This window comes from Balaenoptera ricei, chromosome 10 (assembly GCF_028023285.1).
Source record: "Balaenoptera ricei isolate mBalRic1 chromosome 10, mBalRic1.hap2, whole genome shotgun sequence".
NCBI classification, from domain to species: domain Eukaryota; kingdom Metazoa; phylum Chordata; class Mammalia; order Artiodactyla; family Balaenopteridae; genus Balaenoptera; species Balaenoptera ricei.
The window spans coordinates 38,286,431-38,301,561 of record NC_082648.1 but is presented as its reverse complement, the minus strand read 5'-3'; the positions used below and the strand labels follow the sequence as shown (position 1 = coordinate 38,301,561).

Genomic DNA, 15,131 nt, shown 5'->3' with positions numbered 1-15,131 from the left:
TGAGCCAAGAATTTTTCCTGTTTCCAGTGGCAACTGGGGCATGAGTGGATGAGCTCACTGAAGGAGCTACGGAGGGGTAGTTCTCACCCTGCCTGCACGTGAAGCACTGAGAGCTTTTGAAAAATACTGAGCCCAGGCACCACCCCCGAGATTCTGATTTTATTGGTCTGGACTGGGTCTGTGCATTGTTTTTTGTTTTTGGAAAGCTCTACTGAGCAGTCAGGGTTGTGAATCAACCTGTAGAGAAGAGGGAGCCTTTGAGTGCAGAGCAAAGACCAGCTGCCCTGAAATCCTGCAGACCCCGCTGCAGGCAGCCGGAGACATGGGGGAAACCTCGCGATGGGCCGTGAGAAACGTGAACGCAATGCTCCCCGCCGGCAAGGACAATGGAAATGCTCAAAGCACCCACTTCCCAGAGATAATCTGGACTTCGGAATCAAGTTCGAATTCTGGTTCTGACAATCATTAGAGGCATGACTACTGGTGAAAGTGCTTCAACTTCCTGAGCCCCTGTTGCCTGCCCACCCCCCCCCCCCATGGAAAATGGGGGAAATAGAACCTACCTCGTAGGCTGTTGTGAGCTTAATGACATAACATCTATAAAGGTCCTCATGACCCTCTGAGGTAGCTATTATTACTATCCCCGTTTTGGACACCAAGAAACAGAGGCACAGAAAGCTTCAAATACTTGCCCGATATAAGGACTGAGGTATCAAACCAAGGCATCCTTGGCTCCAGAGCCCAAGCCCTTCTTACGATGCGGCACTGCCCAAGCTGCCTGCTCCATAACTTGCCTTCCTTCGGCTCTGTCCCGTGGCACCCACTCTGCTGAGATGTCATCACTGCGTGCCTGCCCAGTGTCTGATTCCAGCACTGCTCCCCCAGGACACAATGCTAGTAACTGTCCTCCATCCCACCACTGCCTCTGTGGCTGCACTAACCCTCACGATGCCATTGCTGTGATGACCCGATGTTCACAAGCAAGTACAGGTGGCAGCTCAGCTTTCTGCCACAGATGCCGCTGTCAATGCATGCAAAGAGCACACAGTTAGTGGGGGAGGCCACTTCTTGTCTCCTGCTTGGCTGGCGAACTGGAAGGCAGCTAGTCCCCCTGTGCAACTTTGAAACCCAGTGTGGGAGTTATGTGAGGCTTCCGGGCCTCTTTACATAGGAATGATGTCCACCCCCCAGGAGCCCCCCAAGTTGTAGTAGACATTGTAATCCACTGGCCCCATCAGGGAGCGGAGGTGATGGCCTATAGTCCACCAAGTTCCACCTCCTTGCATGACAGCTACAGGGGGATGAATTAACACTGGAGAGGGAAAGCTACAAAGCCCTTGGGTATTATTTCCCGACGCTCTCGGGTCACCCAAATGTTCCAAATCCTCTGAGTAAACAACTTTTAAGAGAAACCGAACTGACTCATCTGTCAGACCTCTGACAGCAGGACTGATTTGGCTGTTCCTGCTTTCAGGACAGGCCTCTTTCTCCTTCTGTGTGCCCTTCCCAGGGTAAGAGAGCATTTGTGACTCCTGACCAGAACCTTCAAAAATAGACCTCTTGGGCTTCCCTGGTGGCACAGTGGTTGAGAATCTGCCTGCCAATGCAGGGGACACGGGTTCGAGCCCTGGTCCGGAGAGATCCCACATGCCGCAGAGCAACTAGGCCCGTGAGCCACAACTACTGAGCCTGCGCGTCTGGAGCCTGTGCTCCGCAACAAGGGAGGCCGCGATAGTGAGAGGCCCGCACACCGCGATGACGAGTAGCCCCCGCTTGCCGCAACTAGAGAAAGCCCTAGCACAGAAACGAAGACCCAACACAGCCAAAAATAAATATTAAAAAAATAAATTAATTAATTAAAAAAAAAGAATATACTTATAAAAAAAAAAATAGACCTCTTTGTGGGAATGGAAGCATGGTGCCACAGCTCAGCTACCTTACGGCCTCATCTAGCCAAGACCACAGCCAACACAAGGGGCCCCTGGTGGTGAGTGTTCAGTCTGGAGAGTGCTGCCTGCACCACTGAGAACCTGCCCAGCCATTCACGCCCTTGCCTCCGTCCAGGGGGAAACGAAGCACCCACAGAAGGAAAGCCTTGAGGGCACCAGGTAACTATGGACCAAGCTGCATCTGGCTGCTCCCGCTCCCCAGCTGACCCACGCTGGCTGCATGGGCAGATACTCCGAGGAGAGACCCCTGCTTGGGGGAATGAGCCAGCCCTCCTTGGGCTGCATATGAAGCGGCACAGTATACACAGGAAGCCACCCACTTACGAAAGTCCCCTAGGCTCACACCTCCTTGATAAATACCATGCATCCTCATCAAACAGAAGACCCCTACTTTTTAATTTACTTGAGAATTCTACTGCCAACATTGCCTTACTCCTTCCACCCATGAAGTTCTTTCCACTCTGTGTCCCCCTCTGCAACTATGAAATCAGCCCAATGCTAGTGTACATTCTGTCCAAAAGGGCACACTTTATTCCCTATGCTGACCTCAACTTGTGCGCTTCAGAATGGACAGTACTCATGCACCCTGACCTATATTTGCTTCCGCGTTTATTGTTTATCATGCCCACTAGGATGTCACCTTCTTGAGGGCAGGGATTTGGTTTTGTTCACAGGGGAAACAGTAGCACACAGCAGGCACTGGATAAGTATTAGCTAACTGAATGTACTGTGGGAAGTCATCCCAGAAACTGGAGGACCTCCACCACCTGAAGGATGGAATCATCCACTCGGAGGGCCCAGCTGATTTCCCACTGCTCCCCGCTATGCCTGAACATCCACTGCCCACCACGCTCTGCTCCGCCAGTCATGTGGGCCTGGAGGAGCTGAGCTGAGAAGGTGACTGTTGATGGGTAAGGTTGCGGCAGCTCTAGCCCCGCGACTGCTGGGAGTTATTCAGGATAGACAGACTGAGGAATCATCATGCATACCGTCCTACCCCACCACTCACTCAAAGCACTAGGACTGCACATCAGAGGAAACCACTGGCCCTTTCCAACCTAAAGAAAGGGACTGTGGGTGAGAAAAGGGTATCTTTCCATTAATAGCCTCTTTATGAGCCCAGCCTGGAAAAAGCTTTCTAAAGCCACTTTGGATACCTTCCCTGTGTTTTTTGTAATCCCTCTAAATTTTGTCATTTTCATTGAAATATTAGACATACAGATGTTTTCAAAATTTTTATTGATTTTCAATGAAGAAAATCCTCCATTTCCTCCTCTGCTAAGTAAAGAAAATTACTTTTCACTTTATTAAAAAAAAAGCAGCTAGGGGCTTCCCTGGTGGCGCAGTGGTTGTGAGTCTGCCTGCCAATGCAGGGGACACGGGTTCGAGCCCTGGTCTGGGAGGATCCCACATGCCGCGGAGCAACTAGGCCCGTGAGCCACAACTACTGAGCCTGCGCATCTGGAGCTTGTGCTCTGCAACAAGAGAGGCCGTGATAGTGAGAGGCCGGCGCACTGCGATGAAGAGTGGTCCCCACTTGCCATAACTGGAGAGAGCCCTCGCACAGAAACGAAGACCCAACACAGCCATAAATAAAAAAAAAAAAAAATAAATAAATAAATGGATTATTACGGAAAAAAAAAAAAAAAAAAAGCAGCTTACTTTCACGAATTTGTATCTTCAAACCTATCTATTTTTAAAGGAATTTGTGAGGCAAGACATGAAAGTCCATCTGTGTTTTGGCACCTACAGGTAGGCATAGGTGAAACAAAGAGGACTGATCTCATGAGGCTGGAAGGCTGGGGCTTTCTCATTCTTGCTACAGAAAGAAAAGTCTGTACCTGTGTAGGTGAGGTAGGACCAAGGATGTGGAACCATCATTTTCTAACCCATTTTTCAGAACCCCACACAAGGCAGTACAATTATATCAAATAAATATTTCTGCATCCTTCTAAAAGTTTGCTACAATTTTATTACTATACATTGCATTTTGTCAGTGATCTAAACACTGATGACAACAAATTATTTGCAGAACTCTTATTCTGTGCTTGTCACTTTTTGTCTCTGGGGACCTCAGGTAATTTGCCTAATCTGCCTGAGCGTCATTTTCCACATCTTTAAAATGGGAGTGTAACAGCCATTTATTTGTTCAGTATCTATCTAGCAACAGTATCAACAGGAGATGATTTATGAAAATCAAACTACTCTTCTCACAAAAAGCAAGAGAAACAATTCTAATCAGTGCCATCAGGGAGAAACAGCGGGTACCCTTCCCCTTCCTCCCTGAACTTGAACATAAAGGGTAAAATGACTGCTTTTACCAAATCCTGAAATTGAGGAGTTCTGAGTGGGAAGTGATATAACTGCCATGCAAGGAAGGAATGGCCTGGTGACAAATAATGACTGGGTAGCAAATCCTCGAAACCTTGAAGGGCACAAACCCTGGGAGCTGTAGGAATGGGTGGGAGTTGCTTAGTTCCTCATTTCACAGAGCCCAGAACTTTGCAGGGCCCGTGAAAGATGCTGATCGCCTAGTATAGCCACCCAACGTTCTGGAGCACTCCTGAGCTACATGGCTGCTGAGTCACAGTGCTGTGTGTCCCAGAGTGAGAGCACCGGGACCTGGGGTGACTGTGCATGATGCCGGACAGGAATTTCCCGTTCTGTACCTTCTGCTCTCTCTCTCTTCCTGCAATAGAACAACTGGTCGGACTCCGGTGGGGAACTCCGCGCTCATATTCTCTGGCAAACCACACACCAGGCAGCTCTAGCTGACTGGTGAGAGACAGGACTCTTATACGAATACGTAATAAGAGAGAAGAAAACCAGCTTGTCCTCTTAATCAGGACATTAAACAGCTAAAGAAAATATGCATCAGATGAAGAAGATTACCAATACACAGCGTTGGTGGTTGTAGCCAGCAATGTCGAAGGACAAGGCACACTCTGGTAGATGGGAGCATTCTGGTGGCCTTAAGAGTTTGCTGCTGAAGGGCTGAGACATTTTATTGGGCCTTGAAACTAGTCAGACCTCTTCACTCACAAAGGCAGACAAGGCAGATGAGCTCGCTCAGCCTGTATTCTAACTTCCTAACTGAGAGACTACGAGACTGAAAATACGTTTCTCAGGAAAAACAACAAGGTCGTCCTGTATAGCACAGGGAACTATATTCAATATCCTGCGATGAACCATAATGGAAAAGAATATTTTAAAAATGCACATATATGTATAATTAAATCACTTTGCTGTACAGCAGAAAGTAGCATAACATTGTAAATCAACTATACTTGAATAAAATGAATTTAAAAAATTATAATCCTTGAAAAAGAAAACGAAAAAGAAAACACATTTCTTAAACTCTCTTGCAGTTAGGGCTCCAGATGTGGTTTTAAAAATGCCCATCAGACGCATCTGTGTGTCACTTAAATCAGAAATGCAGCTGAATGGAAGCAAGGGTGGTTATAGACACTGTGGTATTTTGCTGGTATGGATGCAGCTGGAGAAGCAGAGACCTCAAACTAACAGTCGCAAGAGTCATTTTCTGATCTCCAAGTGCAGCTAGTTAGGGTGAAGGCTTCCTGAAATCCCCCCACCCCTCCTTATGAGCCAGGGGTCTGGGTTTTTCTGTAAATCTCTAGGCCCAGCCTAGAACTCAAAGGTGAAAATTAAAAATTGCAGTCATGCAGCCAAGAGGCTGGCAGGGAGCATTAGACAGAAGTAGGTAAGAAACAACAAGGAATGGGGAGGGAGGATACGTTCAGAACCTTTACTTCAATCGCGGTTAGTTGGTGTTTAGGACTTTAGGAGTCAGTATGAGTAGATGGAGTGGTTTGGCCTACAAGGGGGGATATTTTTCAAGTAAGTCCATGACTTGTGCTATATTTATTATAAAAGGTTTTCTACCCTCAACTTTTATAATTTCTAGGGAGCAGAAAAATACTCTGCCACATACATCTGGGCACAAAGGAGATGCTACAGGAATATGATGATGGTGATATGAAAAACTTCTGTTCTGCAATTGCAGGCTTTCTGTAATTAGGTTCACAGCAGTAGTTCTCATAAGCCAGAGGTAACAAGAAAAGCAATATCAGGCATTTAAATTAAGACTTCATCATACATACATATCCTTAAAGATACATATATGATGCTACGAGCAGGGCTGAAATGTTTTCTGCATTCTACAACCTGATGAAATAAAAGCAGCAGCTCAATATGCCTGTCTGTTCTATAAACATGGTGTAGTTAATGATCACAGAAAGCAGGGTGGGCTAGGGACCTTGAAGTTTTTCTTTCCAGTGTCAAAGTTAGTATTTTTTGCTTTATTTTAAAAGTCTCTTTTAATTAGGGCTATCAGCATCCATTAGTGTATGGAGTTCAATAGATGTGTTAGAATTTTATGAATCAGTGCTGAGACTGAGGTTTATGCAATAGTTAAAAGTGACCCCACCCAAGTGTTCAGCACCTACCCTCTTACCGGGGATAAAAAAAAAAAAAAAAGATTATTTTACAGTGGAGGAGTACAGAGAATCTTAATATATGAACTTGATCTTTAGTCTCCCACATGTCAAATATTAGCTAGTGTTTGGTCTCCAGCCAAAACATGCTAAATGTCTGAATGACAGTGTGACTTATTAGGTAAGTTTGGCCTTCTTAGAGTTTATGCAGGAGTGGCAACTAATATCTCTTAAAAGTGTCCAACATATATACACTACCAAATGTAAAATAGATAGCTAGTGGGAAGCAGCCACATAGCACAGGGAGATCAGCTCAGTGCTTTGTGACCGCCTCGGGGGGTGGGATGGGGAGGGTGGGAGGGAGGAGATATGGGGATATATGTATATGTATAGCTGATTCACTTTGTTATAAAGCAGAAACTAACACACCATTGTGAAGCAATTACACTTCAATAAAGATGTTTAAAAAAAAAAAAAAAAAGTGTCCAAAATAATTGGCCTGTCTGTTCTGTGATTCATTTGGGGACCCTTCATAGGCACAACCACTGCAAAAGAGAAATACCACCGAGGACACCTGTAAACAGCTGTATCTGTAAGTGAGTTGCATGTGTTGATGTGTTGTCTTCTCCAAAATAAAAGACTTGGTTCTGTTTCTTCCCCCAACTATCTACACCCTGAGCACTATTTTCCCCTTGACTTACACAATGAAATTGGAAATGCATTTATCTTTGAAAGTGGACATTTTTTCTTCTATGGTAGAACAGTTACACATCAATTAAACATGTAAAAGTCTGTATTTAAATAAAATGATAATTGCCTCATTAATGTAATTAATGTAATTAATTAATGTAACTAATCTATTCAAAATAAATAATATATAGTATTAAAGCTTCTATATACAAATTATATTCTTTAGGATCATATTTGTTCTATTTATTAAACAGAATGTTACTATTATAAGTGTAGCAGCACATACTTATTAACTACTCACTCATTTAGAAGTGTATAAAGAAGAAAGCTTACCTGTAATTCTTGTGTTGCTGCTTTTCCCGAACCCCAAACCCTTGAAAGTCAGGTTGGATCACAGCTATGAGGGTTATTACAATAGCTCCCAGTGAATCATGCCCCTGTGTATCCAGCCCTTGAGCAGTCCTCCCACCTCCTCACATTGTTGTCGGGTTGACCATGACTTGCTTTGGTTGATGGAACATTTGCAAACTTGATGCAAACACAAGCTTAAAAAATGCCTGGAGTGTGCTTCTCCTGTCTTGCTTCTCTTTGGAACCCTAAACTTCCATGTGAAGAATCCTGGGCCAGCCCACTGGAGGATGAGACACCATGTAGACCCAGAGGAGGTGGCCCAGCTGAGCCCCATAGACCAACCCCTCCTGGCGAACTATGCCTGGAGAACCTCCCAGCTGATGCAGAGACTCATGAGAAACAATAAACCTGTGTTTAAGCCACTACATTTTGAGGTAGGTTTTTATGCAGTAATTGATACAATGGCCTTAAGAATTATAAATGGAGTTTGGGGGGAGATGAAGTTTGGGCAATCCAAGGGACTAAAAGTGGGTTACCTTAATCGCCTATATAAAACCATATAATGCTATTTAGTTCGGTATTTGTATGAGCTTAAGGTTTTTGTTTGTTTGTTTGTTTTTAGTTATGAGGCAAAAGGAAACTGAAAAAAATGAACATAACTTACCCCATACCCCCATAAATACTGCAAAGACTAGGGTTCCAAAACTGTCAAAGAGGCACAATTTCTGGAAAATACAATAATAACATATACATGAATCATGTTCTTCACTTACTAGGATTCAGCAAATATGAACTGCTTTGTATATGCTACAGTTTGGGAGTTTCTTTTAAAGCTGTTACCTAGTTTGACAATCACTGTATCTACTACATACTTACAGATGAGATTTCTCATTCTCTTGAAAGCAAGCAGCCTCTGCTGTATTTACCAGAGTACATTTTCCAATGGAATCTTTCCACATCATGATAAAGAAATAGGCTCAGCTGCTAAGACCCCACGCTGTTGAAAGCTTCTAACATACTTTTGAAGAACAGCCTCTTTTTATGGACCATGATAGTGAATCTGAGGAAACAGAACGGCCCTAAGAGTACAATGAACTCCAAACAACTTTCAGATTTATGATTTGCATCTGATTATCCAACCCTCGTCAGAGGGCAAGTTCCTGAATTCCTGCATTTCTTGTTAAGAGAAGCACAAAGCTGAGGTTTACTTTGAGATGGCTCTCCCCCCAGGAGACAGCTCTGTTTCCTCAAATCCAATGATGACTTTTCTACCATCGCTGATGGAAGCTTCCTTTAGGATAAGGAGGCACAGATGCTTTTGCTGACGTTACAAAGGGTACAATGATCATGAAGGAATACATGACATACTCTATTTACTAGTTCTGCTAAGTTTCCCCTTTTTGCTAGTATAAAAATAGTCTATCTCCCTCTATGAATTCCTGGAAGATCTTCCAATTAGTTACCGATTTTTCATTAGTGAGCATTTTTGTATCTCCTAAAAAGGTCTATTAAGTTAGTGGAAAAAGTGGCAAACATAATATCAACTTTATGATAGATCTTATGAAAAGTAAAGAAGACATGGTAGAAAAGGAAGCTGTAGGCTAAAAATAAATAAATAAATAAATAAATAGCAAACTTTCCAGTGCAAAAGAAAATTCAAATCTGCTTCTCAGAAAAACTCAACTTTTTTTAAGGTTCTTTCTGTGTTGCCCTGTATACTGATATAAAATGAGTAAACTTTCATCTACATAAAAATATGTTATTTTTGTAAAATAATATCCACCCATCCATCTTCTTATACATCCTTTTTCCAAAACATATAGACGCCCTCAATCATCCATATATACCCTGAGCAGAAAGCACAGACCCGAACTGTCTGTCATTCAATTACTCCTCTCAAAAATCCATCTCAAGGAAGACAAAATTAATAAATGAGTGATCGTTCTGGGGAACAATGCTCCCCACCTATTTATTCCTCTACTCCTGGGATTCTATGGAACATGATTTCAAGTCTTGTAGCTTTGACTCTTATGGAACCATCTTTTCCAAGCTGTCTTTTAATGTCATACCTTATCCCTTATTGAAAATTATTGCAGGAAAAGTCCTCAGAGAAACATTTCTGCGTGTTATAATGTTATTCTTGAAGATTCTACCCAATGTTACTCCTCTTCTAGGAATCAATGCAAACCTCTATTTGATACCTCCCTATCTGCCCTGACACCTCCACCCTCACTCCAGAAAGAGAAAATCCTATTATGCTGAGAAAAAGCCACTGGAAGCACATCTGTCAATGTTAGAGGGGGAAAAAAAAAAAGGAGCAGCAAGAAAAGGCAAGTTTACTGCTAATGCCAAGCTCACCCCAGCTGCCTAGCTCAAGACGAGGGATGTGCCTTGCACTCTTATGAGAGGGAGTTAACGTGGCTTGGAGGAAGTTACCATTTTTGCCACTTGTGTGAGGATCAAGGAACTGAGAGAAAGAAGAAGATGGCTGGCTGGCCTCTCTGCTCTCGGTGCCCCAGGAGCAACATGGAAGCAGGAAGTAGGGAAGAAGATAAGCAAAGAGCTTTCTTGGTAAGAAGCTTAGCTTAGCATGCTTGGTGGGGTGGCACAGAGAGGGAAAGCTGGCTGTGTTAACAGCGGCCCCAAGTCAGCATACTGCTTTAGTCAGGTGGAGCAGGAAAGAAGAGAGAGTTGTATACGCAGGCAAGATGATTTTAAGCAGACGAACCAGTTAGAAACTAGAAAAGTGACCATTCGCTATGCTTTCTTCCTGCAAAGGAACAAAATCAAAATTTTATAACAGTGTATTTCAAAGAACTAAATATTATACCTTAACCATGTTTCCTCTTTATCTTGCCAGCTAAAAAGCTAAGAACTTTATTTAATGCTCAGTCACAAAAACAGTATTAATCCTGATTACTTCCATAATTGTTTCTTAATTTCCTTGATCCTGATTTTCTATTTCTATTTCTAATTTGTTAACAATTGTGGCATACATGTCAATTAGTGAATACTCCATCTCTTTCCAAAAGGAAAGAAATGAATATAAAAATGTATAATTGAAGAAATGATTGAATTAACCAATAAGCAGAAAAGCATGAAAAGGTGCTTCTCTTTTTCTCCTTTTTTACCTTATTTTTTCATTTCATTCTTCTACTCATATTCTTTTATATGCTTCCCTCCCTTTGTGAATCACTCTGACAAGACTCAAGGGATTTTTTTTTGGAAACTGGAAGAGAATGATTCATTTTTTTCCAAAACAATGAAAAAAAAATGTACACAGGGACATATTTGAAAGTCATGTGCTTAAGGATGGCTAGGTGGAGCAGAAGATATGAAAAAAGAGATGGGGGTTGGGTGTGTGAAAAATAATTTCTTAAGGAAAATGGAATTTCCATTTGTACTTTGTGGAGTACAGTTTGCCTCTGGTATTATCGTTGGCACTTGCCTTAAATCTAGTGCCTGGCGATACACACTAACTAGTGACCTTTATGAGTTAACATCACTGGAAGGCACCTTCTCTCTTACTAGCTCCAAGTCTTTTACTTTGAATGATCTATGATAGATACTTATAGTCTAGAACTTGTGTTGGTTGGGGGGGGGATGGGCAATGAAATGTATTTTAATTCATAAATTAAGTGTAGAAATCCATGTGTTGACAATACCCTGCAATCACCTTAATTAAGGGGTGGAATAATTTTCCAAACATAGAGTTCAGTTTGAGAGTGAAGTGCCTGGTACTACAGTCAGCCACTGAAGAACACGGTAATAGCAAGGAAGGCAGATTTGCTATCATTTTCTGGCTTTGTCAGTTACTAGGCGGGTGATCTTGAGCAAATCATTTAATCTCGCAGATCCTCAGTGTTTAAATCTGTAAAATGGAGGTAACACCTGTTCTGCCTGTCTCACAGTGCTGTTTTGTGTGTCAAGTAATGATATAGTTACAAGAACTTTGCAAAGTATAAACTATAAAGTGGCATCACTATCTTAGCAGTGTATTCAGTTAAAATAAGACTTACACGGAGTAGATCAGAATATTCTGAGGTCATATAAAGATTCCTAAATTTTCATGGCAGAACTAGGGGACAGAGGAAAGATCAAGACAATGGAGACTACTACAAACATCAAAGTTGTCAGGAAAACTCTCTGAAGCAAGCCAACCATCTTTCTTCCTGTCTGGCGTTTCTGGCATGCCTTTCAGTAAGCTCTCTCCAGTCTCAGTGCTTTTCCTAAACCTCCTGGATTTTAAGAAGTCATATAGCTCAAGATCATCTGCATGTATAAGGGGAACCAGATGTGTTTTGTGGGAATGTTTTGAGACAAAGTGAATAGCTGTTACCATTTGCAGACAAAACCTTTCTTATGCATTTTTATAAATACAGTCTAAATCTGACCAGCAAGGTCTTTAAAATTCCAAGCAGAGTTTCACCACACTTCCGAAGTGGGAAAACACAAGTACAGATTTCAGGTTTCCATTCACTTGAATTAAGGAAAATACTTATAATAGTAAACCTATTAAATAGTATTTATGAGATAAGCCAGGTTTGAGATTTCTGCTTTGATTACCTGAAATACTCAAATTAGTTTCAATTCCACAGTTCCTCACTGACCCTTCAGGAGATTTTAGATAAGGCTTTTAATTTCAATTTATTATTTGTAAACAAGGAAAAAACACATGCATTTTATATCTATCTTTCAAAATGAAGATTTAGTTGACAATTACCTTTCTAAATTCCTCAGAGGAAAAAATTATAATCGCTATGTTGTACTAAAATTTTTAGAAGAAAAAAAAATCTTTCATTACTTGTAAACGTTCGGGAAAAAAAATACCTTTGAGGACTCGCAAGTAATATTGAGTTTCCAGAATGGACAAAGCTTATCACATTGAGGGCACATTATGATCTTGCCGCCAATATCAGGATCACAAACTTCTTTGCTAAAGAAAAGAGAAAAATAAAATTTAATTAAAAAAAAAATTAATGAACAGAACTTTCTTTCTACCAGCATGATAAAATCCAATATCCATTCATGATAAGAAAACTAAACTAAATTCTTATAAAACTAGGAATGGAAATGAACTTCATTAACCTGATAAAATCTTGCTACATAAAACCTATAAAAAACCATTCTACTTAATAGTAAAATGGTGAAAGTATTTCCTTTACATCAGAAACAAGATGATGGGTCCCACTATCATCCCTTCTTTTCAGTGGAGGTCCTTGCCAGTACAGTAAGTAAAAAAAAAAAACAAAGATAGGAGGAATGGCAAGGAAAGAAAACTCCTATCACTAACAGATTACACAATTGTTTATATGGACAACTCAATAAGACTTGCAGATAAATTGTGAGAATAAATGAGTTTAGTAAGTTTGCTGGACACAAAATCAGTATACATAATATATATAGGGTCACAAAAAGAAACTGTGTCTCTAAAGACCTGCAACAGTTTTTAAAACACCATTTTTCAATAGCTTAAAAAATATAAAGAGCCTAGGTATAAAAATCTAATTCAAAATGTATGAAATTTATATGGAGAAAATGGTAAAACTGTTCTGGAAGAGTAAAGAACCTATATAAATTGGGTATATTATCATGTTCATAATTTGGAAGAATCAATACTTGAAGATATCATTTCTCCCTTATATGAGCTGTAAATTCAATAGAAGGGCAAAGCCTCAGAACACTCAAGACATCGCCTAAAGAACAAGGTGCTACTGGGATAGGTTAAGAAAAACTGAGCAAGAGAACAAAATAAAGAGTTCAGAAAGAGACCTCTGTATACACCAAAACTGATGTATAACATGCAGGGTAGGCCCAGTAAATTAGTAAGGTAAGAACTGATATTTGAATAAATAGGGCTGCTGCAATGGAATATCACAGAAAAAGGTGAAATTGAACCACAAAATCCTATCATATACAAATCAATTCCAGGTGGAAAATAAAAATGCAATAGTACCAACTTATTAAAAAAAATGAAAATTAAATTAAAAAGACTATCTAGACAACCTTGGGGTAAGGAAAAATTCTACTAATGAAAAACAAAAAAGCTTAAATCACAAAGGAAAATATTAATACATTCAAAATCTTTTAAAAGTAAGAACTTCATTAAAACACCATAAAGAGAGGAAAAAAAAAATAGTCACAGAATGGCAGAAGTTTTGTAACACGTAAAAATGACAAAGGACTACTCACAAGAGTATTTTTTAAACTACTACAAATTAATAAGAAAAAACCAACAAACTAACAACAGGTTACACACTGCTTGCTCTAGGAGAAGCCATGCAGATGGACTCTTACGTGAATGGGACTGGAGTTGCAGAATTAGTTGGCCCTGCAAATAACTCAGTAAAAAATAACTGGGCATGAGAAACACTTCTAGAATATCTGAGTAAAGATCTTGGAAAACTTGCTCCTCTGTAAAGCAAAGACACTGGCAAAATCTGTCAAAATTAACCTCTGCAGAACTGTGGAAATTAAACAAAGTCTTCCAGCAGTCTGAGGGGTGCTTATTTGAGGAAAAATAGCTGAATCTCTTCCATAAAATTTGGGGCATTTTAACTTGACTTATTGCCATCCCCATAACCTCAGCTTCATGGTGGCCTTTAAAACCAACAGTCTCACAACCAAGGTAGCCTAGCAGCCACTGAAGGGGCAGAAGTGGTTTGAAGTTACCAAAAAACCCATTCCCAGAGAGTTGTCACTGTTTGACCTATCTCAAGCTCATGCTGTGCAAATAGCCCTATCCCCAGAGTGTCTGTTGAAAGTAATTAGCAGGAATTATTTAACATTACAATTGCCTGAGGCAGTGACACGAATAGAGACTAAAAAGATGCTGATTAGAAAACTTAGAAGGAAAAATTGGGTAATGAGATGTTCTGGGGGTGGGGGTAGGGTTAAAAAGCTCCAACAAATTCCTAGAATTGTGGACAGTGCATATGACCAGCAAAGACCTGAGAAAACCTTAATCTCTCAACTCTGGCTGACCTTGAGGTTCTGCATAAGCAAGAAGTAAAGGCTAAGGAAGAGCTGCAAACTGCCTGCTGGAGTGCTGAAGGTATTCCCCAACACACAAACACAGAGCCACTCGGCAAAGGCTCAAAAAAATGATTGGTTCCAAGTATTTAAAGAAATCACTGTCCAATCATTAGCTGACAACTAAGCTTTTGTACACAGATCTCATGGCCATGCATGATAAAGAATACAGACTTTACAGAATTTGCTCAGGAAAATAACTAAATAAATAGCAGCAGCACAGCAATGACAACAGAAGCAATAACAAACCCTGAGGAGGGGACAAATCTGGTTTCCAGATCTGCCACAATATTTTAAATGCCCGGTTTTCAACAGAAAATTACAAGATACACAAAGAAACAGGAAAGTTTGGCCATAACACAGGGTAAAAAAGAAGTCAATAGAAACTCCCTGAGGATGTCCAGACATTGGAATTACTAGACAAAGACATAAATAAGCAATTATACATATGTTAAAGAACTAATAGAACCCATGTTTAAAGAATTAAAGTATGTGAACATCTCGTTGTACAGAGAATATCAATAGATAAAAATTATTTAAAAGACCAACTCGAAAATTTAGAGATACAAACATAATGACTAAAATGAAAAATTCACTAGAGAGGTTCCTCTGCAGATATGAACTGGCTGAAGAGAAAGTCAGCTAACTTAAAACT

The 15,131-nt window shown here is 40.8% G+C and overlaps 1 protein-coding gene across 3 annotated transcripts in view; it reads right to left on the bottom strand.

The window, feature by feature from the left end:
• ANO6 (anoctamin 6) overlaps window positions 1-15,131 on the bottom strand; it is a 219,584-nt gene that overhangs the window by 42,506 nt on the left and 161,947 nt on the right. For all 3 annotated transcript variants that reach the window (XM_059935720.1, XM_059935718.1, XM_059935719.1), the window contains 2 exons: window positions 12,275-12,380; window positions 8,109-8,169 (listed from right to left, as the gene is read on the bottom strand). In XM_059935720.1, coding sequence (XP_059791703.1) covers window positions 8,109-8,169; window positions 12,275-12,380 — 167 coding nt within the window. The remainder of the gene's footprint in view (window positions 1-8,108; window positions 8,170-12,274; window positions 12,381-15,131) is intronic.